The 24,091-nt window shown below is 48.2% G+C and overlaps 1 protein-coding gene and 1 long non-coding RNA gene across 6 annotated transcripts; one reads left to right on the forward strand and one right to left on the reverse strand.

The window, feature by feature from the left end:
- Positions 1-3,993: 3,993 nt before the first annotated feature.
- Positions 3,994-15,251, reverse strand: LOC101977445 (uncharacterized). The gene is made up of 5 exons (XM_078044690.1): positions 15,116-15,251; positions 13,853-13,999; positions 12,916-13,062; positions 5,368-5,514; positions 3,994-4,161 (listed from the first exon to the last, which is right to left on the reverse strand). Exons 1-5 carry the CDS (start codon positions 15,207-15,209, stop codon positions 4,148-4,150), a joined length of 549 nt encoding a protein of 182 aa, XP_077900816.1. The 5' UTR covers positions 15,210-15,251; the 3' UTR covers positions 3,994-4,147.
- LOC144376519 (uncharacterized) lies at positions 5,501-23,272 on the forward strand. 5 transcript variants are annotated; one of them, XR_013437078.1, is made up of 6 exons: positions 5,501-6,959; positions 10,843-10,930; positions 11,320-11,420; positions 12,640-13,080; positions 13,624-14,812; positions 22,719-23,272. It is a non-coding gene; the product is annotated as an uncharacterized LOC144376519 (long non-coding RNA). The 5 variants fall into 5 exon arrangements; XR_013437077.1 differs by having other exon boundaries at positions 13,624-14,017; XR_013437074.1 differs by having other exon boundaries at positions 13,624-23,272.
- The last annotated feature ends 819 nt before the right edge of the window (positions 23,273-24,091 follow it).

A 24,091-nucleotide genomic window follows, 5' to 3' on the forward strand; every position in this document is an offset into this window, starting at 1 on the left:
GTGGGCTCCCCACTGTCAATGGTACCCAGAGGCTGCTCTTGGGTCTTTGGCTTACACTAGGCGCATTGAGATGCAGTGGAGGAGGCCACCTAGAAGGTCCCTTTGCAGAGGCTGTCACCAGAACAGAGGTGGGCCTTAGTTTCTTCTTCTTTTCTGGGTGCAGTGGTTTACTCTACCAGTCTCTTCAGGCATTTAGTTTGGTAGGATACTGTTATGTTAGAATTGATACCCTCTGGCCAAATGGGGTCTCCTGTGAAATCTTAAAAGGGGAGTCTATTCCTGTCCCCAGATCCTAAACTGACCAGCGGGAACCTCCTGCCACGTCCTCTGTGGCCAGCAGCCTCCACCCCAGGGCCAAAGGCGCTGGAAGGCAGGGCAGAGCCGGTTCCCGTGGCCATTTCTCTGCAGGCAGGCAGCTCTCCTGGGTTGCTGCCCAGCTCAGGGATGGTGTCCTTGACCCACAGGGAGGGATCTGCACTGCCCGGGGCCAGGCTGAGGAGCAGTGCTGGGGCCAGCTCTGGGTTGAAGGCTAGGAGTCTCTTTTACCCTTCTTCTGGAGTCTGCTGTCCTCGCACACCAGAGGCTGTGCCTTTTGACACTGCAGTTGGCTCCTGAGGGTGCCCACCCCCCTGCACCTGCACCGAGGCCTGTGGGACAGTCCTTCATAGGCTTCAGCTCTGACAGACCAACTCCAGCTGCAAGGTGCTGATAGTCCAGGAACACCATGCAGAGCCCGTCTCTCTCTTAGGCTTCTGCCTCTCGGTGGCCCTTTCACCATGATCCCTCTCCACAGAGACTGCCAGTAAGGTCCCCTCAGCATGGCCCTGTCTTAAAGGCCAGAGAGAGACCCAAAAAGAGGAACAGGGACAGACGGGGATCCCTGAAACCATGCCTGGCAGACAGCCTCGTTGAAACAGACAGACTTGCACATGCCCATCTCTCACACTGCCTTTTCCTCTGACAGGCCACCTCCAGCTCCATGGGTGTTCAAAACAGAAAGACAGACAGCCACAAAGGGTCTGCACACCCAAGGCCAACCAACAGGGGAGAACCTGGAACAGACCAAAAGGGAGCGAAAGTCTCCAGGTCCTTAATAGGTAAGTTTGAGGTGGCTAAGGGAACAAAGCACCAGGCCACCCACACACGTGACAGAACAAGCCATCAGGTGCCAACAGACAAGCAGTGACGGTGCCTCCTAACCACCTGTCAATCAACAGGGTCTCCTGATCAATCCTGGAAGGACGCAGATCTCAGCAAGATCCCCTGACCCACCCCAGGAGGACAAGAGACTCCAAAAACCTTCCTTTTCTGTCCCAAGCCCTCCTTCCATCCCTAAGCCCCCAAAAAATCCCAATCCGGCTAGAGACGCAGGTGGATAGATTCCCATGAGCCTGGTGCGATTCCAGCTGCTCTGTGGGACTGCAGGGTCTCCCTCTCCCCGGGAGCGAATCTCAGTCAAGCCTTGTTCAGCTGCTTTTAATCTGCCTCCTTTGGGTCACTGGCACCTGACCTTCCAGTCCTCAAGTCCCACCTGACCCTGACTCCTTCTCCAGTGGCACAGCAGATGTCCCCACAGAAAAGAAGATGTCCCCAAGAAGCATGACCACGTGTGGAATCCAGGTTCTCAGTGTGCACACTGGGTGCTGCTGAAGGCCCCATCCCTGTCCCCAATTCCAATCCAATAACAAGGACACAGTTTTTAGAAAAAGGAAAAAGCAGGTTTATTGCTTTGCTAGCAAAGAAGAAACACAGGGGACTCCTGCCCCACAGGCCGTGACTCTGCCCGTCTTTAACAGGAGGCTGCTAAAGAGGTGGGTCAAAGGCTGCGATCCCACCTGTTCATCCAGGGCTGTGATTCACTTCTGTTAATTTGGAGACATGTGGGAGACCAACGTAGCATGAGACTTGAGTTGACTCCGCTGCTGAGCCATGTGGCGTCAGGCACCCACGCTGCTAGACTGTCCCGTTCATCTAGGGTTCCAGGGACTTGTGTCTTCCTGCCCAAGCTGGTCTCCTTACAGCCCCATGGGTGGAGCTACCCTCACCTGTTCCTTTGTAATACAACCCCTTGCCCTGATTAGGATAGAATCTTCCATGGAAGTGCCTTGTTGTGTGTGTCCCCTTCTCTTACTGTGCTCTTGGGTGTGGCCTACCCAGGTGTCAGTCAACCTGCTGACAGTGGACATCATGAAGATAGACTCAGCCCCCTGAAACCTGACCCCTTGCCTCACTTGAATAGCTTCTCCTCAATAAAAGGGGTCAGCGCGTGCTCTCTCTCTCTTTCTGTGGACTCTTAAGGTCACATCGACCCCAATAAAAAGGTATTTGTGTCTCTTGTGTGGTTATGGTGCACAGCCCAGTCAGCCCAGTTCAACTGGAGTAAACCCAGTCACGAGAACAGACACCCAGCAGAGAGAGTCATTTCTGAGATTTCGGGTGCTATCCCCAAGCCGGCATTGCTTCATTCCTATGGAGGGGGTGTACTCAGGGACAGAGAACTCTGCCTAGGATGGGAGGAAAGGTATTCCTGTTTCCCCTGACATTAGGGAGGAGCAGGGAGAGAGGAAGAGAAAGAAACAGGTCGATTTTAAAAAACAGTAGCAGTAGCAGAGCAGCAAGGGCCAAGTCCAAGCCTAAAGTGGACCCTGTTACAGTAGCAAACTCAATGCACACACAGAGTAGTGAGAGAAACTTCTAGAACCTGTGTGAGCCATGGTGCTAGCTCAGCTGGGGACAAGCTCAGCTGGAGAGGTGGAGCAGCTCTGTGGGGGAGGAGGAGGGCTCTGCCCAGATGCAGGCTCTGGGGTGGCACTGGGTCACTGTCGAGGGAACAGAGGGGGCACAAGAGACCAAGGCCAGGTGGAGCACAGCACAGGGCCACCTAAGCCCAGGTCAGGGAGGGCAGTCCTGGCACAGCAGGTGCAGGGCAAGGGGGGCTTTGGGGACACAGGTGGACAGTTTCCCATGACAGAGGTCTTGCTGGAGGGCGAGGGGGGAGGGCACATGCAGGTCAGTGAGGGAAGTCAACAGAGCTCAGGCTCTGACCAGCCCAGGGGTCTCAGCAGCTGTGAGGCCTGAGGCTGGGCCCAGGGCCAGGGAAACTTGGCATCCTGCAACTGTAATGGGGCTCGGCCTCAGGGCTGGGCAATCTGTGAGGAGTGGGGGACAGGGCCCAGGCAGCTACATGGCCAGGCGAGCCCGGCTGCATCCCTCCTCAGGTGCAAGGCAGGTCTTTGGTGCACGCCCAGGTGTGGGGTCACTTGAGGTCAGACAGGTGGCACCTCACACCATTATGAAGGGACAGGAAGGGTTTGGATTCCAAGACCAGGACCTCCTGACATGGTCCTCTCAGTCCCAGCCGTAGGACGAGTAGCTGAGAGATGCCCCTCATAGGCCAAGGGCAGTTCTGTGGCACTTCTAGGGAGTGGGAGTCAAGGTCAGGGTCCAGCACAGGGTCAGAATGAAGGCTGCTGCCTAGGGCCCAGAGTCTCCTTCCCAGGGGGAGGACACCAAGCAACCCCACCCTGTGGGCACAGGGGACTCCTGGCCTTTGCACCATGACAGGGCAGACGCCCCTTAGGACGGTCCCCGTGGGGGCCGAGTGTTGGCCCACCCTGGGCACACTTGGGCCTTCTCAGTGTGAGTGCAGAGCCAGGCTGCCCCAGGGAGGGCGGGCCACAGCCTCCCCTCAGAGGCCAGGACTCCGAATGGGACGGGAGGTCAGTGACACTCGTTGATGGCTCATACAGCAGACCCGTGTTCATGAAGGAGAAGAGGGAAGAAGGCCATGGAAGGGTCTCGGGGTTACACTTGACCTGCCAACACATACAAGAAGCTCCCATTTGTAAGGGGACTGCTGCCTTCTCTCTGCCCAAGGAAGGCAGGCCCAGCTTTTTAACAACGTGCATGTGACATGGTTCTCAGAACGTAGGAGGGAGGAGCCAAGGGGAGGAACACAGGGCAGAGGCGTGGCAGGAAGAACGGTCCTCATGCTGAGCTTGAGAGCTTTATTCGTTAGACAGCAGACCCTGGACACGAGTGTTCAGCTGACGCGCTTGCCCAGAGCAGGGGGAGCCGTGACGAGCAGCCCCCTCCGCCAGCCACCATCCACAGGCAGGTGCCATCCCAGGCCACAGAGAGCAGAGCTTCAGAACGTGCATTCTGGGGACAAAGCACAGAAGTTAGGGTGGCGGTGCCACCTCCACCCACCCTGCCCAGCCTGGATGCCAAGGCAGGGTGGTCTCCAAGGCAGCGCCTCTCTGAAGACTCCCCTGGGTTCCAGGGAAACACAGAGTGTCCCCACAGCCTGTGAGGACAGCTGCCTATCCCATGGAGGGTCACTAGGGGAAACAACTGGACCCAGGTCATCAGGGCAGGGGAGAAGTGAGGTGTGACTTGGCAGGACCCCTGGCCAGCACTCAGAGAAGAGGCGGAGTCCCCAGAGGGCAGGCAGAGGAAGGGGGACAGCCAGCAGGGGCAAGGCCAGCTCCGTGGCTGGTCTCAAGCCTTCTCCGGCCCTCCTCCCTGGCTGTGCTCAGGACAGAGGCAAACGCCATCCTCGGTCAGAGGCTGCAGCAGCTGGAGCTCAGCCTCCTCCCTGCTGCCCCAGGACAAAGCCAAGTCTGGCCCCTTGGCTCTGACTCCAGGAAGGTGCTTCGGGAAGGCAGATCCTGAGAAGGTGAGCTGGCCCCTGGGAGGCCAGATGGCTCTGAGCAGACAGGCACTCCCAAGACCTGGTGGGTGGGGCCCAGATGGAGCCAGGATGGCAAACCACCTGTGCTCACGCCATCTGTGGTTGGCTCAGGCACAGGGCCCCTCCCAGAGCAAGAGGGGGCTGTGCTGCACCCCCACTGACCCCTGGTCCACTGAGGGAGGAGGGAGGAGAGGCACACCCAGTGGGCAGTCAGCAGCAGGTTGGGGTGCAGGGAGGCACCAGGGCACCACACCAGCATGGCCACCAGCTGCTGTGAGCAAGTCACAGATGACAGGGACCCTGGGTGCTTGGTTTGCAGAAAATAGCCTCAAAAGTCAGCTCAGCATTCCACACCTGCATATCTCCCCATTCTCTGTGGGACAGTTTAATCTGGTTCCTTCTACAGGATTCCTTAACCTAGAACATCTTTTAACAGCGTCCCTCTTATATAAAATATAGAAAGGGGACAAATGGGACCAGCCAGTGGCTACCAGCTGCCCTCCGCAGGGGGCCCCTGATAAGAGGCTCTCCACACAGTCACAGTGACAGTGCTGGTTGTCCTGCCCAAGCCCAGGCACGTGGGCCTTCCTGTGGGTCTTCATGTGTATGCTCAGGCCCAGGAAGGATGGGGCCTTGAGACACCAGGCACCTGTGGTCACCATGCTGGGCCTTACCTGTCTCCTCCAGAGGCTTGAAGCACCAGGGCACCCCTGGAGTCTTGGAGTCAAAGCAGCAGCCACGGTTGGAACACTCCTCCTGGCTGATGGCAGGGTAGCCACAGTTCACTCTCTCACTGCCCGGGACGACACACTGGCTTTCCACTGCCCAAACAACACCAGGTCAGTGCCAGAGCCCCCAGGGCTTGGGGCCAGGTGTTGGCCTCAGTCTGAAGTTCACATCCTCCCTTAGCCCACTCTGAGCCCAGAGATGGTGTCTCCCTGCCCCTGGACCATGGGCTGTCCCCAGGAATGAAGGACATGGGCTGTTGAAGGCCACACCCGGGGACCCAGTGTTGCCCTGCTGGCTCTCATTGGCATGCTCCCTGCACCTTGTCATGAAGTCTGGGACCTCAGCAGGCCCTGGGGAATCCGGGTCCCCAGAGCCCAGACCAGGCGCCCCTCCTTGTTTGAGCAGCAACACCTGCCCCCTGTGTAGAAATGGCCGTGTGCAGGACATGCCCTGTCCTCGGGAAGTCAGCCAGGTGCTGGTGCTGTAGCTGCTCCTCGGCACCCGCCACCCACAGCCTCTGCTTGTTATGACAGGGCTGCATTTGGGCCCCGACACTCTGGGTCCTGAATCCTGCAGGCCTGTAGGACAATTTAAACTGGTTCCTTCTATAACCTAGAACATCTTTTAACACCATCACTTTTATATCTTATAGAAAAGGGACAAATGGGACCTGCCAGGGGCTACCAGCTGCCCTTGGCCGTTTTATGAGCCAGGGTATATGGGCAATGACCAAACAGACTCCATTTTACCCTGAGCCTCCACATCATGTAAGAAATGCTTCTCCCTGGAAAAGTCCCAGCTCTGTACCCATTAATCATTGCCTAGCATAGTGTACTTGCAACACAAAATAGCAATTCTTACACAACATAAAATTGTTCTCTTTGGTTTCCATTTTTCTTGGGAAATGTACCTTGTCAGAGACTGATTGTGTAGACATTAGTAACCATTCTCTAGCTTGCACTCCACTAGGGTCCTTTTGACCCATGTCCCTTCTGCTGGCTTCTGCTCTGCCAACCTGGCTAGTTCCATGGGAAATACCAAGGCACCCATTGCATTGTCTTGCTCACTGCCCAGTTGAGCTTCTCTACCTGCTTGCTATCAGCTACGTCAATCTGGATGTAGTTGTTGGGGTTTTTGTCTTTAAATATCCTAAAATGTTGAAGCTACAGGCTGTTTTCTGAAGAGACAGCTTGTTCAAGTAGAAAGCAGTCCCTGCCTGTCGGAATGAAGACTCTGCAATTTGGACAAAACTGGGACTTGCTGTTCTCTGGGTGACCTGCCCACAACAGCCGGAGGCCCCGGTGAGGTCCACTTTTCTAGTGTTCCAGAGATGGCTCAGGACCACCCAGGGGAAGGCTTCTGAGAGGCGTTCCTCAGCCCTGGGCCATCCCTCCACTAACCCCTCACCCTCCTAAAACTGCCAAGAGTCGTCTGTTTCCCCAGAGAAGGGAAGTCGGGACTGTGCGGATCTGTGTCTGGAGAGGCTCTGGAAAAGCTGGACGCAGCATCGTGGACCCGAATCCACGGCTAGCAAGAGGTTGCTTGGTTCTCTGTCTGGCTTTTCCTGGGTTCTCTGGTCTGTCTGGCCTGGGGTTAAGTTTGTCCTTGGCACCTGATCTGCTGTGGGTTGGATTGTCTGCCTTGTGTTTTTGTCTTGTTTGTTTTTGTTATTGTTTGTCCCCTTTTGTGTGTTTGTGTGTGTTAATTTCTACCTCAGTTTGTTTCTGATATCTAAAAAATGGTTAAGAATGTTTTAACTGTGCTCATTAAAGCTTGCATTAAAATGTCAACGGCTGCCAACAGATAATTTTTTTTTTTTTTTTGGTCAAAAAGTAAAAACTAAAGGTAAAAGAGCATTCTAGAGATTGCCTTCATTTAGGAAATGGGCCAAGAGGGTAGACAATGTCTGTCCCTATAGAGGGCAGATTAGAACTAAAGGGTTTTATAAAATTATTATTTCTAAATTGTGTTAAAAAAGCCTAATTTTGTCTAGGAAATATGGCTTTTGTCTCTCAATATTTGCAAGCATGAATAACTCCCCGCTATTAAAAAGCGCCCAAAGATTTTTCAATGTCAGGCTGAAATTTGGTGGCTGCCATCCAAGAACCCAGAAAAAACAGTTTAGAATGGGACCCCAACCTGGGGGGACTCTCCCAGGGAGACCAGTGGCGCTGCCTCTTTGGGAACTTCCCTGAGGGAGGAAGACGGCCCCATCATTTGTCTATTCCCTTAACCCCTTTACCTTTGATGAGCGGGACCAGCTCAGTACGGAGGCCAGAAAGGCTTTTTTAAATTCTGTATTTGTTAAATTCCTGACTCTGATCCAACACACCTAGGTTAATATGTTATTTTGATTACACTCAGCTTTGTTCTAAGGCCATTTTATAAGGGTTAAGTCTGAATCGAATAGATTTTAAAGAAATAGCCTACAGGGTTTTTGTTGGTCTGTTCTGTGTAGGTGTCCCAGGGTACTATGCGTCTACGTGTATTGCCATGTCGACATATATTTGGTACCAAAATTGACATATGAACTCATGAATTAAAATTTAAAAAAATGGATCCAAATACCTTTGGGTCATATGATTTAAATGATTCTATTTAAATAAAATGTTAATGTCTATAAAGTATCTAATATCCATTGTTTCTAGGATTTTTTCTTCAAGAGGAAAAAAAATGATGACTAGTACTGTTCAATGAACTTGTCTGATATCTTGATTTTTTAAAAAAATATATGTAAAATAGATCTGACATTTATGGATTTAATCATGCATGTGTTTGTTGGAGACATCTGATTGGTTTACAAAGTTAAAATTCTAACTGTTGAATACAATATCAAATACTCTAAACTTCTTAAATTCCATAAGGTAAGATACTTAAACATTATTGTATTTTCATAAATTGGTAAATTAAAAAGGAGTTTAAATTACTTTGTGTTATCACTAAAATAAGGTTACTTAAAGTTAAAAGTCCCAGCAGGTATAATTCTATATCAAAGGGGTCCAGAGGTTTCAACTGCATTTCAATTAGAGTACAGTGAAAAACATAAAGTAAGTCATCTTGTTAAGACAGAGTAATTTATCCAGATTCAACAATTTATAAGAGTTATTTCAAAGTATAAACAGAAAGATCAACAGATTAAAAATTATTAAAAGATTCTAAATATAAAAATGTATTTAGTAAAAGGGAAAAAATATCTCCTGGTAAGAAAGTCTTTATGTGGTAAAGTAAAATTGCAATATATCTAAGTGAGCAATGGGATCTAATTAAGTAATATAAAAATCTATAAATAAAAGGTAAATATTAAAAGGTTTATGTATAACTAAGTTTGTTTTATATATTTGTAACACAAATAGTTAAAACTATTTCAGGTTGTTCTCTAAAAACAAATATTAATGTACTGATATAAACCAAAGTTTGACCTATATGTTAAAATGACAAAGACTTCTTGAAATAATAATTACATTGTGTCTGTTAAGTTTTATTCTCTAGAGCAATTAGTCTTGGAGAAATTAAGGTTTGCACATCTGTGGTTAAACAGCAACTGTTATTTTAAAGAATTGTTCTACATCACAGAGTCTACATTTTCCTTTAAAGGTTAAACTTAGTTAATGTAAAAACATCAGATTTAAAGGAACATTTTATCAAGATGTTGTTCTTCAACTAAAGTTGTCTCATGTAACTTTAAACTTGTAAGGATAACAGATTTTACTGAGGATTTATTTATATCATGTGATGTTTTGTAGCCAAACCTTACATTTCCTTTTACCCTGGGATATTAAAATTTAAAGGTATTTTAAAAGATCGTGAGAGCCTGATCCGTTTAAATGTTAATATTATAAAACATTTTTGCCACTATTCCACACAAAAGGAAAGTTAAAAGCTCTCAGCCTTGATTCATGTTTTAGATGTATGTCATATTGTGTTAGCTAACATTCATACCGACTGTGAAACAATAGGAAAATTTTATAAAATGATACCTAAAAAGAGAGACAAGGATCAGCTTCAGAACTAGAGCACTTTACCCAAGATTTGTGCAGAGTCCCACCTTACCTGAGATAAGGCTCTGCCTCCCACCTTACAGCATGTCAAAATGACTTCAAAGTAGGCCAGACTTCAATTCGTGTAAAGTCATATTCAAAAGATTGATTTTATTTTAAATGTTACTGTGATCTCAAACAGGGGATATAATGTATAACTCAGCCAAATTCAAGATAGCGATTACACAAAGTAAATATGTTTTTACTCTTGTTAATTTCACTTTGTATTTTCCTCATAAGTGTCGCCTATTAATGTTTTGCAGAGGTAGTGCTTCAAGAACACACAACCTAAATTAATTCAAGATAATAAGCCATCATCTAAAGGCAGATAATAATTAAAGGGGATAACATTAGCTGCAAAGAGATAAACCTTAAAGTTAAAGCCCAGTCCTCTTAGTTTAAGACTGATAAGCCTGACTTGCTGGGTGTTTAAGGCCAAGACTTAAAGATTTAGGTTAAAATAAAGAGGCCAAGAAAACCAGTATTTGGCTCTAGCCTTCTGAGTCAGCCTGAACCCAGGAAAAAGGGGAAGAGCGTTGCAACTCTGGGCCACATAACCTCCCAGTCAAGGAGATTAATGAGAGCCCTGGAGAATGGAAAGCCAGTCAGTGCTCATGCTGCAAAAGAGGAGGGTCATTGGAAGCTCATCCCTGCTGCTCCCAAGGGAAGCCACGTGGTCAGCAAGACCTTGATCCATCCTAACACAGACGGCACGAGCAGAGCTAAAAGGCTGCTCATGAGTTCCCCAAGATTATCCCCCAAGGGAAATCAGCTGACTCTTAACAATGGATAGGAGAAGGTCAGTTTGACCAGCTTGATCTTAGGCACCTAGCAAGAACAGTTAAACCCAAGGCACAGCCATTCCCGGACATTCAAAGAAAGAAAGAGACAACAGTTACGTGAATATAACTTAAGATGTACACTGGTGTTAGCCACGCTCCCCTGCCCGCCCCCCCCCAAGAATAAGCAAAGCTGGAGGCAACAGAAGAGAGATTCTTAGGCAGGAATCCCTGATAACTTTCAATAGAAACTTCCAGAGCCACAAGTTTTTCATCAGTTTAAGGCCTACAGGTCTTCCTAAGCTCCTACACATGATCAATGTTTGCTAGCATAATTACCTAGCCCTAAGGGATACAGGGATCTCTACTGAACACAGAGGTCATGCCAATAAAGGTATTTTACAAAAATCAGATGACATTAACTAACATAACGACATGCTGTCTCTACATTCCTGATAGCGCTGACAATGTTAAAGATTTACATTCCCCCAAAAGGGGCCTTATTAGGCTTTGTTAGGCCTTGCTATGGGGACAATTTCTCAGCTCTTTCACCTCCTGGTAAACAATTATTAACTTCTAGCGTTTTCGTGATATTCCCGGACAGGTTCCAGATGCTGCATTGCTGTTTCATATGGATCTTATTTCAGCTCTCGTGTCTTCTTCTTTCCTCTCACGGAAGTCTCCACCCCCAGGTGAATTTACAACCTGTTCTTCCTGAACAAGATTTTTAACATGGACCCCTCCACCCATCCAGTTTCTAAAAAGGGACTCCAAACTGCTTGCCCCACTGCACATGGCCCCCTCTCAGCTCAAAACAGCAAGAGCGACCATCGTCCTTTTTCCTTACAGCAGTAGGAGGTCCCTGATGTTAAAGGGGGAAATTATGGTTAGGATAGATAAATAATTGGTTAAATCACAAAATAGAGGCTAGTTTAGGTCCAAAAAAATGTTAATCATGTTTTTCTCTGGCTCAGAAAATCATCGCAATGGCCACTTATAATTAATATACTTTTGGACTACAAAAGGTGGAATCCAACATTAGGAAACTTATAAGAATGAGGCTTATGCTTCCCTCTCCCAGGTTTCCAAATACATAACTCTCCAATCACGGACATTCCTGTCTTTCCACCCAGGTGTTGAATACACCCCAGGCGTCTTCTAATTCTCACGTGGCTTCATAAGGTATTTGGTCTGCCTGCCTATCAGGAGTAACTCCCCACGTGTCCCTACAGCTTTTGGCACATCAGGATGGGACAAATTTTGTGTCTGTTCGCATTATTCCCCAAGGGTGCTACTACAATGGAGAAGGTAGACAAAACCATCTGGGGTTCATACACCATCCTGGGAGAACAGCCCCATCCTAGTTCCCCTACTAATGGGCCCAAGGGTTGCAGGATTTTCAACCCCTGGGCACAGCAGCTCTTTTAACTGGAAATGAAAATTTCAAAGCCCTGAGAAAACAGGTAGATTTGGATCTGGGGGAACTAATAATCAGTGAACAGACTGGAGACCTCTCCAGATTCCCTGGCAGAGTGGTAATTACAAAACAGGAGAGCTTTACATCTCTGGCTCTTAAAACAGAGAGGCCTATGGCATCCGGGGAGACATGTGCTTCTATACTAATCACTCAGGAGTGTAAGAGACAGTCTAACTCTGATCAGAAAATGATTAAAGACAAGGGAAGAAACAAGAAAACATGAAGGAATTGGTATCAAAATTTGTTCTCCTGATCCTCCTGGCTAACTACGATTATACCAGCTATAGCCAGTACATTCTCTGAGGACTTCTAATTGGACCCTGCATTTTTAATTGTCTGATAAAATATATAAAACAAAAGACACAATCTGTAAAACTGATAGTCTTCCATACTCATTATAATCAACTATGTACTAATGATGATGACATAATGATTTGATTAGTTCCATAAAACCAGTGAAGAAAGTTATGGGCCAGACTATATGGGCAATGACCAAACAGACTCCATTTTACCCTAAGACTCCACATCATGTAAAAAATGCTTCTCCATGGTTTACTTGGCAACGCAAAATAGCAATTCTTATATAATGTAAAATTGTTCTCCTTGGTTTCCATTTTTCTTGGGAAATGTACCTTGTCAGAGATTGATTGTCTAGACATTAGTAACCATTCTCTAGCTTGCACTCCACTAGGGTCCTTTTGACCCACGTCCCTTCTGCTGGCTTCTGCTCTGCCAACCTGGCTAGTTCCATGGGAAATACCAAGGCACCCATTGCATTGTCTTGCTCACTGCCCAGTTGAGCTTGTCGACCTGCTTGCTATCAGCTACGTCAATCTGGATGTAGTTATTGGGGTTTTTGTCTTTAAATATCCTAAAATGTTGAAGCTACAGGCTGTTTTCTGATGAGACAACTTGTTCCCGTAGGAAGCAGTCCCTGCCTGTCGGAATGAAGACTCTGCAATTTGGACAAAACTGGGACTTGGTGTACTCTGGGTGACCTGCCCACAACAGCAGGAGGCCCCTGATAGAAGGACTCCACCAACAGATAATGACAGTGAAAATACTGGTTTTCCTACCCAGGCACAGGCACAGGCACAGATACACGTGACTTCCTAGGGGTCCTCATATCTACACTCAGGCCCAGGAAGGACAGGATGGCCCTGAGACACCAGGCACCTAGGGTCACTACGCTGGCCTTACCTGGCTTTTTCAGAGGCTTGAAGCACCAGGGCACCCCTGCAGTGCTGGAGTCAAAGCAGCAGCCACGGTTGTTGCAGTCCTCCTTGCCGATGCCAGGGTAGCCGCAGTTCACCCTCTCCTTGGCCGGGAAGACACACTGGACCTCCGCTGCCCAAACAACACCAGGTCAGTGCCAGAGCCCCCAGGGCTTGGGGCCAGGTGTTGGCCTCAGTCTGAAGTTCACATCCTCCCTTAGCCCACTCTGAGCTCAGAGATGGCGCCTCCCTGCCCCTGGAGCATGGGCTCTCCCCAGGAATGAAGGACCTGGGCTGTTGAAGGCCACACCCGGGGACCCAGTGTTGCCCTGCTGGCTCTCATTGGCATGATCCCTGCACCTTGTCAGGACGTCTGGGACCTCAGCAGGCCCTGGGGAATCCGGGTCCCCAGAGCCCAGACCAGGCGCCCCTCCTTGTTTGAGCAGCAACACCTGCCCCCTGTCTAGAAATGGCCATGTGTAGGACATGCCCTGTCCTCGGGAAGTCAGCCAGGTGCTGGTGCTGTAGCTGCCCCTTGGCACCCGCCACCCACAGCCTCTGCTTGTCTTGTCATGGCTGCACCTTGGGCCCCGACACTCTGGGTCCTGAATCCTGCAGGCCTGTAGGACAGTTTAAACTGGTTCCTTCTATAACCTAGAACATCTTTTAACACCATCACTTTTATATCTTACAGAAAAGGGACAAATGGGACCTGCCAGGGGCTACCAGCTGCCCTCGACAGTGGCCCCTGACGGGACGCCTCTACCAACAGACAATGAGAGTGACATGCAGGTTGTCCTGCCCAGACCCAGGAACAGGCCCAGTCATGTGAGGCTTCCTGGGGGTCCTTACGTCTCTACTTGGCCGAAAAGGATGGGGGCCCTGAGAAGACAGGCACCTGTGGTCACCATGCTGGGCCTTACCTGGCTTTCTCATAGGCTTGAAGCACCAGGGCACCCCTCGTATGCTGGAGTCAAAGCAGCAGCACCGGTTGGTGCAGACCTCCTGGCTGATCTCGGGGTAGCCGCAGTCCACTCTCTCACTGCCTTCGATGGCACACTGGCTTTCCACTGCCCAAAAAACACCAGGTCAGTGCCAGAGCCCCCAGGGCTTGGGGCCAGGTGTTGGCCTCAGTCTGAAGTTCACATCCTCCCTTAGCCCACTCCTGAGCCCAGAGATGGTGTCTCCCTGCCCCTGGAGCATGGGCTCTCCCCAGGAATGAAGGACCTGGGCTGTTGAAGGCCACACCCGGGGACCCAGTGTTGCCCTGCTGGCTCTCATTGGCATGCTCCCTGCACCTTGTCAGGAAGTCTGGGACCTCAGCAGGCCCTGGGGAATCCGGGTCCCCAGAGCCCAGACCAGGCGCCCCTCCTTGTTTGAGCAGCAACACCTGCCCCCTGTCTAGAAATGGCCATGTGCAGGACATGCCCTGTCCTCAGGAAGTCAGCCAGGTGCTGGTGCTGTAGCTGCCCCTCAGCATCCGCCACCCGCCACCCCACAGCGTCAGCTTGTCATGACATGGCTGTACCTTGGGCTCCAACATGCAGCCTCTACTCCAGTGCTTCCCAGGGCCTTGCCCGTTGCAATCCCTGGCAGTCTCTGAAATCCACCAGGGCCTGGCTCCACCCTGAGATGGTCTTACAGGAGGAGCTGACCAGCCCCCAGGTGACCCTAGTGGGTGGCCCACTTTGGGAGCTGCTGCCTGAGCCTGCTCTGTCTTGGGAACCTGGTGAGGTCACCCCTTCGTGCCCTCAGACTTGGCCCTAGCACCGCCTGAGCTGCAAAGCCATGGTGGCAGGAAGACAGTCGGCAGAGCCACGTTCTGGACCAGTCCCTTCCTCGTCTCTTTTGTCAACTGCCAGCATGTTGGGCAACATCCTATGGTATGATCAGAAACCTCTGGCAAAGATGGCACCGGGGTGGGAGTTGGGTGCCAGTTGTCCCCAGGGCCAGCCAGGGACTCTTTGAACTTCAGTTTCCTGAGTGTGACACAGGGACAATGAGACCCTCTATGTGGGGCTGCTGCAAGAACAGGTCTGAATCTGACAAATGGTGATCACTAAGTTGACGTGGAGTAGAAGCATGAGGGTTTCTCAACTCTGGAGCCCACAGAAGGGCACCCTGCCTGCAAGTCTCTCCCTCTCTTGTGTCCCCACCCTGCCATCGGGGACCAGAGTGGTACTCACACAGGCCGACGTCCTGCTCAGTCCAGCCAGAGGACCCCAGGGCCAGGACCAGCAGCAGCAGCCAAAGCGCTCTGGCCTCCATGACAGTGGGCATCTTGAGGACCACACACAGGATGTGCCACGCCACCAGGAAGGCCCTTCTATACCCCTGTGTGTGCACAGGTTCTCTGGGTTGTTTGCCTTGGGGAGGGCCCTCCAGGGCCCAGCTCCACCCACCTTTCTTTCCCCTGGCCACAACTGCAAAGCACCAGAGGCTGGCAGCCCTGTAGGGAGGGCCACTTGGGTGGACTCTGCTCTGGGGCTGATGCTCCTCCGTCCAGGAGGCAGGAGGCAGGTTGGGGCATCTCAGCTGCAGGAAGGGAGGAGGGCTCAGCGTGGGGCGGGAGGGCTGCCTCTACCAGCACTGGGTCCCTGACACTAAGGCTGCCATCTCAGCCACCAGGCCAGGAGCCATGCAGAAGGGCCCTGCCCACCAACAGGCCCCTGAATCCAGAGCTGGAAAGCAGGCAGCACCTGAGTCAGGTTCTGACATCCTCCCAGGAGTCTTGAAAGGTGGATGGTTTTTTTTTTTTTTTTTTGCTTTTTTCTATCAAAACCATACTACTCTACTATATCTTAATAAATGTAGAGTACACTTATTCAGTGCATTTTTATTAATGCACTGAATTTTGTTTTTAAAATTAAATAATATGTAACACCCCTCTGTACAGAGACATCCACTGCTAACATCTATAGGTCTTTGGATACAAGTACTTTTTTTAGGGGGGATTAGGGCTCTGAACTCTGAGCCACACCATCAGCCCTGTTTTTGTATTTTTAAAATTAGAGACAGGATCTCACTGGGTGACTTAGTGCCTCACTTTTGCTGAGGCTGACTTTGAACTCAAGATCCTCCTTCCTGAACTCAAGATCCTGAGCTGCTGGGATTATAAGAATGTGCCACGGAGCCCAGCCCAATGACATTCTTTTTATATCGTTATTGCTTATTTTTTTCTTCTTCTTTTGATTTTTAATTCTAATTTGTTATATAAGACAACAGAATTCATTACAATTCATATTACACATATAGAGCACAATTTTTGATATCTCTGCTTGTCCACAAAGTCTATTCACACCATTGATGTCTTCATAAATGTACTTAGGATACGGAAGTCCATCTCATTCCACCATCTTTTTTACCTCTAGCCTCTTTCCTTCCTCTCCCACCATTTGCCCTATCTACAGTTCATCTAATCCTCCCATGCTCCTCCACCCTAACCCACTATGAATCAGCCTCCTTATCAGAGAAAACATTTGGCCTTTGGATTTTGGGGATTGGCTAACTTCACTTAGCATAATATTCTCCATCTCCATCTATTTACCTGTGAATGTCATGATTTTATTCTCTATTATTGCTGAATAATATTCCATTGTGTATATATACCACATTTTCTTTATCCATTCAGCTACTGACAGGCATGTAGGTTGGTTCCACAATTTAGCTATTATTATATATAATTATTCCACAATTTAGAATGATGTTGGCCTAGGACTTAGCATAGACAGCTTTTTCAATGTTGAGATATGTTCCTGTTATCCCTAGATTTTCTAGTGTTTTGAACATGAAGGGTGTGGTATTCTGTCAAATGCTTTTCCTGCATCTATTGAGATGATCATAGTTCTTCTCTTTAAGTCTATTGATGTGATGGATTACATTTACTGATTTCCTTTTGTTGATCCAAACTTGCATCCCTGGGATGAACCCCACTTGATCGTGGTGCACTATCTTTTTGATGTTTTTGTATTTGATTTGCCAGAATTCTATTGAGAATTTTTGCATCTATGTTCATTAGAGATATTGTTTTGAAATTTTCTTGATGCTGTGTCTTTGGCTGATATTGGAGTCAGGTTTTGGAATCAGGTTTTGGATTCAGCCTTACAGAATGAGTTTGGAAGTGCTACTTGTTTTTCTATTTCCTGAAATAAATTGAACAGTATTGGTATTAGTTCTTCTACAAAGGGCTTGTAGAACTTGGCTGTGTATCTCACTGGTCCTGGGCTTCGCTTGGTTGGTAGGCTTCTGAGGGCTTCTTTTATTTAATCACTTGAAATTGATCTGTTTAAATTGAGTATAAGATCCTGTTCCATTTGTGCAAATCATATGACTCTAGAAATATGTCAATGCCTTCAATATATTTCATTTTATTTTTTTGAAATACAAATTTTGAAAATAATTTCTGATTATATTCTGTATTTCTGTATTGTCTGTTGTGATATTTCCTTTTCCATCAAAATGTTAGTAATTTGAGCTTTCTCCTTCTCTTTGTTAGTATGGCTAAAGGTCTGTCAATTTTATTTATTTTTTCAAAGAAACAACTTTTTGTTTTGGCAATTTTTCCAATTGCTTCTTCTGTTTCAATTTCATTGATTTCAGCTCTGATTTTAATTATTTTCTGTCTTCTGCTTTGGGTGTTGATTTGTTTTTCTTTTTCTAAGGTTGTGAGATGTTAAGTCATTTATTTGTTGACTTTTTCTTCTTTTAAGAAATGAACCCTATGCAATGAACTTTCCTCTTAGTACTGCCTTCATAGTGACCCAGAGATTTCGATACGTTGTTCCTGTGTTCTCATTCACCTCTAAGAATTTTAAATCTCCTTGATGTCTTTTGCAACCCATTGTTCATTCAGTAGCATATTATTTAGTCTCCAGGTTTTGGAGTATCTTTTATTTTTTACTTTATCATTGATTTCTAATTTCATTCCATTATGATCTGATAGAATGCAGGGTAGTATCTCTACTTTTTTGGATTTCCTAAGAGTTGCTTTGTGGCATAATATATGGTCTATTTTAGAGAAGGACCATGTGCTGCTGAGAAGAAAGTGTATTCGTTCATTGAAGGATGAAATATTCTATAAATGTTGGTGAAGTATAAGTTATTGATTGTATTATTGAGTTCTATAGTTTCTTTGTTCAGCTTTTGTTTGTATCATCTATCCAGTGGTGAAAGAGGTGTGTAAAAGTCACCCAGAATTATTGTGTTGTGGTCTATTTGAACTTAAGAAGAGTTTGTGTGATGAAAGTAGATTTCCCATTTTGATGAATATTTCCCTTAAGCAGTATGAAATGTCCTTTTGATTAACTTTGGCTTGAAGTCTACTTTATTTGATGTGAGGATGAAACCCCTGCTTGCTTCCACAGTCCATGTAAGTGGTTTGATTTTTACAAACCTTTCACCTTCAGTCTGTGGATGTTTTTTACTAGAGTCTCTTGAAAGCAGCATTTTGTTAGATCTTTTTAAATCCAATCTGCCAGTCTATGTCATGTGATTGGTGAGTTTAGGCCATTAACATTCAGGGTTATTATTGAGACATGATGTGTATTCCCAGGAATTTTTGTTTATTTTTGGTATTTAACTTGACTTGGTTTCTCCTTTGATTGATTTTCCCCTTAGTGTAATACCTCCCTCTGCTGATTTTCATTCTTGTTTTTCATTTTGTCTTCATGGAATATTTTGCCAAGGATGTTCTGTAATGCCGGTTTCTAGCTGTAAATTCTTTTAATATTTTTTATCATGGAATCTTTTTATTTCATCATGGAATCTAAAGCTTAACTTTGCTGGATATAAGATTCTTGGTTGGCATCCTTTTTTGTCAGAGCTTGACATATGTAGTTGCAGGATCTTCTAGCTTTCAGGGTCTGGGTTAAAAAAATCTGCACATAACCTAATTGGTTTTCTCCATATGTAATCTGATTCCTTTGTCTCTCCTTATTCTGTATGTTGGTCATTTTCATTATAATGTGCCTTGGTGTGGATCTGTTGTGATTTTGTACATTTGGTATCCTGTCAGACTCTTGAATTTGGGTTTCCAATTCATTATTCATGTCTGGAATTTTTTCTGATAATATTTCATTGAATAGATTGCGCATTCCTTTGGTTTGGAACCCTATGTCTTCCTGTATCCCAATAACTCTTAAATTTGTTTTTTTTGTTTTTTGTTTTATATATATGTATTTTTTGCTATCCCATATTTCTTGAATATTCAGCTCATGGTTTCTTACCATTTTCACTGTGTGGTCTACATTCTTTTTAACATTACTATATATTTTGTCTTCATTGTCTGAGGTCCTATCTTCCAAGTGGTCTAATCTGTTGGTGGTGCTTTTAAATGAACTTTTAATTTGGTTTATTGTTTCTGGCATTTCAGGGATTTCTGGGTTATTATTTTATTTTAAAACCTCTGCTTCCCTATTGAAGTAATCTTTGCTTCCTGTATTTGTTCATGTAGCTCTTGTCAAAATGATCTTTGTGCCTGTATTTGCTCTCTTATATCATCCTTTACTCCACAGAACATTTCAATTATGTACATCCTGGACTGTCATTTCTTCTGCTGTGCTGGCCATGGATTCTAGGACTGTGGTGTCTTGATTTGTTTGGGTCACTCTCTTCCCTTCTCTTTTCATATTGCTGTGTGTCTTTCCTTCAAGGGCTGTGAATCCAAGGCGTTACCATTTTTACCCTATGGGCTTAGCAAGCCCCTATAGGGATCCCATACCTTTCCTATGAGGTGAAGGAAATGGTATCAGAGCCCAATATAAATAATACACACCCTGAAGACAAACGTTTGCTAATTAAACGTTCGCAGTTTGGTCACAATCACAGAAATGGTGAATTCAGTTGTTATCTACAATATACTCAGTAGGTTTGTAAAAGGGTTCACAGTGTCTGATGGTGGGAGACCTTCTGTGATGCTGAGCCCTGGAGCCCTGGATGGGCATAGTGGCCATAATTCCTGCACGGGAGCAGGAATATTGCTCCCAAAGAAGCAGTATTCTCACTACTGGAGTCCCAGGTCACAGGGCGACACAGAATGCTGTCTCTCTCTGCCCGCCATCTTGGATCTCTCCCAGCCCAAGTAGACTTTGAACACAAACATCCATCTTTGCCCAGCTTTTTTGCCTTTCCCTTGCCTCTTCTTCCCTCTTCTTCGTCTTCTTTCTCTCCCTCCTCTCCCTCTCCTCCTCCTCCTTTTCTTCCTCCCCTCCTCTCCTCCTTCTACACAAGTGCTGACCCCTGGAACCTGACTTATAGCAGCCTACCTACATGAGCTGGAGAGACTTAAACCTGAGAAACAGGCTCAACCTGCATGAGCCATGAAGACCTTGCCCCCTCTGGCAGACCAGTCCCCTCTGCAGGGCCCCGGGTGCCAACCCCAGCTCTCAGGAAGAGGGGGTTGTGGGGAGCAGGGGCTGATCTCAGTCCCAGGCCCTTTGATACTGGTGACCGCCAGGTCCGCTCTGTCTTTGCTGAGGTGCTGTGATGACATTTGAGTCTCTTGCAGGGACCCACCTGGAAATCCTCAGGGCACATTCTGTGCCTCGTGCCACCACACGGGCATGTTTGATGGGGGCTGTTGGTAGGTGCGGTAACCTGCAGAGCAGTCATTCTGTAGGGCCAGGGAGAGCCAGGCTGGGTGCTTCCTGGGAATTGGGATGTGTGCTGCCTGGGGACCTGTGCCTGTGCCAAGGAGCCCTCCTCAATGGGACTGAGTGACAGCCACACCTGGCTTCCTCCTGCTGTGAAGGCCCTGAGGAGGACCATGAGGGCCAGCTGTTTCCTTGGTGAGAGGAAAGCTAGAACCTGTGAGATGAGGAGGAGGAATGAAGGACGGAGGCCAGACAGACACTGGTCAGAGTTCACCTGTGGGAGCTGACAAATAAAGGCCATCTCTCCATAGACGGGGAGACGGAGCAGGCTCGGGGTTCAGGACTTTGATGGGGCAGGCTCAGGGATCAGAGCTGGGCAGGTCCTAAGGTGGGTGCTGAACGGTGGGGTTGGTGTGAGGAAGTGGGGAGTCTGTCTACAAAGGCCCTTCAGAGGGAAAGGAAAATTTATCTTAAAATGGGGGCTACACTTAAGATGGCCATCCAGAGGCTAAGCAAGGACCTTCCTTCACCCCATTTTTTGTTTGTTATTGGGACTCTTATGGGGGAGGGGCATAGATCAATATTCTGTAGCTTCTTCCTGCTGGGAAGGAGTGGCACCTGGACCCTTGTTAGGGGCACGGGGTGTTACTAGGTAGTGGTGATTGTCAGGGGTGCCAGGCCAAGCTGAGTCCAGAGGGCCCAATTTTGGTGAGGGGTTGGAAGTCCTTAACAGAAGCTGGTTCACTGTTGGGTTAGAGATCCTTTACATCTGCTCCAAATAAATCTAATGACCCAGGGATCAAGCAATTGCCAAAGGCCTATGACAAGGAGAGAGGTCAGGAAAAGGGGTGCCCACTGCAGAAGGAGTGTGGATGAAGAAGGAGAACGCTAGGTGAATGGAGGTTGGTGGTCCTGCGCCCTCAGGCCAGGGTCTCAAAGCAGCTCAAATCCCCAGAGGGGAGGTCAAGGCCCATGGGGGAACCTGATGGACTCACAGGCACCAATGGAAGTAAAGTGGCCCAGGGCAAGTCACACACACCTGGGACAGGAAGGGCTTTATATCAGGAGCCTGACAAGGGCCACTCTGCAAAAACCATGAGGTGGATGTGAATGGGCTTGGGGTGTGAGGCCCTAGAAGACTGGAAACATCCCAGACAGTAGGGTCCACCTTGAACGGGGTAATGGGAGACACTGGCAGACGGAAGAGGGGTGGTCCTGAGGTCAGGTGGAGGATCAGGGGAGTGGCAGGCGAGTCTGGAGGGTGGTAGACAAGATCACATGGACATGGTGGGAGGTCCACTTATATGACTGGGTCAGGAATTGAAACTCTTTGGTCTATGTGGTGGGACTTGAAGTATAGGACCCAAGCTGCTTTTCCATCTGTGAAAGATCTGACAAAGAGAAAGGCACATGAACCCAATTTCACCATCCACCCAGCCACCTGGTGTAGAGGACACAGAGATGCGGGTTGAGCGCTGGTAATCCGTGAGCATGTGGCAGGAGGAGGGAAGGGCGGAGGGGTGTGGGGAGAATTGCTGCAGAGGCTTCACTAGAAATAGAATTGTGGTATGGCAGGGCTCATCTGCTGGGTGGAAGGAGAAGGAGTCCTGGGGAGGGTCTTCTGTGCCTTTGGAAGCAGGTGCAGGGGAGGTGAGAGCTAAGAGGACTTGTGGGGGAGAGCAGGAGTTGCAGAGAGGACTTAGAACAAGGGAGGAGAAGGCCTGAATGTATGAGATCTCTTTCCATTTTCCCAAACACTCAGGATACTTGAAAAGATCCCTGATGATACTGGGATCCTGAGGGCCACTAAAGGGCCATTTAGAGTCATCGCACAAAGGATATTGAGGCCACATCTGATTGCACAAGTGGATAAGTTTTGGGGGCTTTAGATGTGGCTTGAGAGAGAGCTCAAAACCCAGGACACCTGTAGACTCAGTTGACAGTGGGGATGAGTCTTAGCTGTGAAAGCTGTAGATGGGGTGCCCCTGACCCCATGGTATCACTGAGAATACCATGATCCCTCTCCACAGAGACTGCCAATAAGGTCCCCTCAGCATGGCTCTGTCTTAAAGGCCAGAGAGAGACCCAAAAAGAGGAACAGGGACAGACAGGGATCCCTGAAACCATGCCTGACAGATAGCCTCGTTGAAACAGACAGACTTGCACATGCCCATCTCTCACACTGCTTTTCCTCTGACAGGCCACCTCCAGCTCCATGGGTGTACAAAACAGAAAGACAGACAGCCACAAAGGGTCCACATACCCAAGGCCAACCAACAGGGGAGAACCTGGAACAGACCAAAAGGGAGTGAAAGTCTCCAGGTCCTCAAGTCCTCGAGCCCTGACTCCTGCTCCTGTGTGCCACAGATGTCCCCAAGAGAGTGACCACACTTGTGGAATCCAGGGTCTCAGTTTGCACTCCAGGGCGGTGCTGAAAACTGGCTCCTTGTCCCCAATGCCAATACCTAACAAGGGCACCATTTTGAGAAAAAGGGAAAACAAGATTTGTGGCTTTGCTCCTTAAGTGACAGTCGCCATCTTAAGAAAGAGTCTCGATTTCCTGCCCAAGGGCCTTTCTGAGAAAGGTTTCCCCATCACACCAACCCACCCCCCACCTCCTGCATTACAACCCGCCTGGCTCTTACCCCTGAGCCTGCCCCATGACATCCATGGAACCAAGTCTCTATTGCCTCTCTCCACCTATGGAGAGGTGGCCTTTGTTTGTCAGCTGGGACAAGTAAACTCTCCCATGTATTGCTGTCTGGTCTCTGAGAGGGGAGGGGAGGGCAGGGGAGAGGGGGAGGCTGCTCTCAAGTCCCATCTGGGTTGCCAAACTTGTTAGTGAAAGCCCAGCCAGTTTTCCCTGATGCCAATCCAAAGATGAGGAAACAGGTTTTAGAAAAAGGAAATAGAAGCTTTATTGCTTTGCTAGCAAAGGAGAAATACAGGGAAATCCTGTCTCAGAGCTGTGATCTGTCCCCCAGGCACAGCAGTGGACTGTGAAAGAGGTGATTCAAAGCCTACATTTGGAAAAAGTGTGCTCTGTTGGAGTTGTAATTCACTTGTTAATTGGGAGATAGTCAATTCTGAGATCTTCTGGAGCCATCCCCAAAGTCTGGATTACTGCTTTCCTATAGGGATATGGGCTCAGGGACAGATAACTCTACAAAGGGTGGGGAGGAAAGGAGACCCTGTTTCCCCTGAGATTAGGGAAAGGGAGAGATTAGGGAGGAGGAGGGAGAGGAAGAGAAAGAAACAGGTCCATTTTAAAAACCAGTAGCAGTAGCAGAGCAGCAAGGGCCAAGTCCAAGCCTAAAGTGGACCCTGTTACAGTAGCAAACTCAATGCACACACAGAGTAGTGAGAGAAACTTCTAGAACCTGTGTGAGCCATGGTGCTAGCTCAGCTGGGGACAAGCTCAGCTGGAGAGGGGAGCAGCTCTGTGGGGGAGGAGGAGGGCTCTGCCCAGATGCAGGCTCTGGGGTGGCACTGGGTCACTGTCGAGGGAACAGAGGGGGCACAAGAGACCAAGGCCAGGTGGAGCACAGCACAGGGCCACCTAAGCCCAGGTCA

Source organism: Ictidomys tridecemlineatus, chromosome 3 (genome assembly GCF_052094955.1).
Source record: "Ictidomys tridecemlineatus isolate mIctTri1 chromosome 3, mIctTri1.hap1, whole genome shotgun sequence".
NCBI lineage: Eukaryota > Metazoa > Chordata > Mammalia > Rodentia > Sciuridae > Ictidomys > Ictidomys tridecemlineatus.

Excerpts from the sequence above, each read along its gene's own strand:
- LOC101977445 (XM_078044690.1), bottom strand. The coding sequence starts at position 15,209 with ATGCCCACTGTCATGGAGGCCAGAGCGCTTTGGCTGCTGCTGCTGGTC. Across the intron at positions 14,000-15,115 it reads TGAGCAGGACGTCGGCCTGT|TGGAAAGCCAGTGTGCCATC; the intron begins GTGAGTACCACT and ends TTTTTTGGGCAG. Across the intron at positions 5,515-12,915 it reads CAAGCCTCTGAAAAAGCCAG|TGGAAAGCCAGTGTGTCGTC; the intron begins GTAAGGCCAGCG and ends TTGTTTGGGCAG.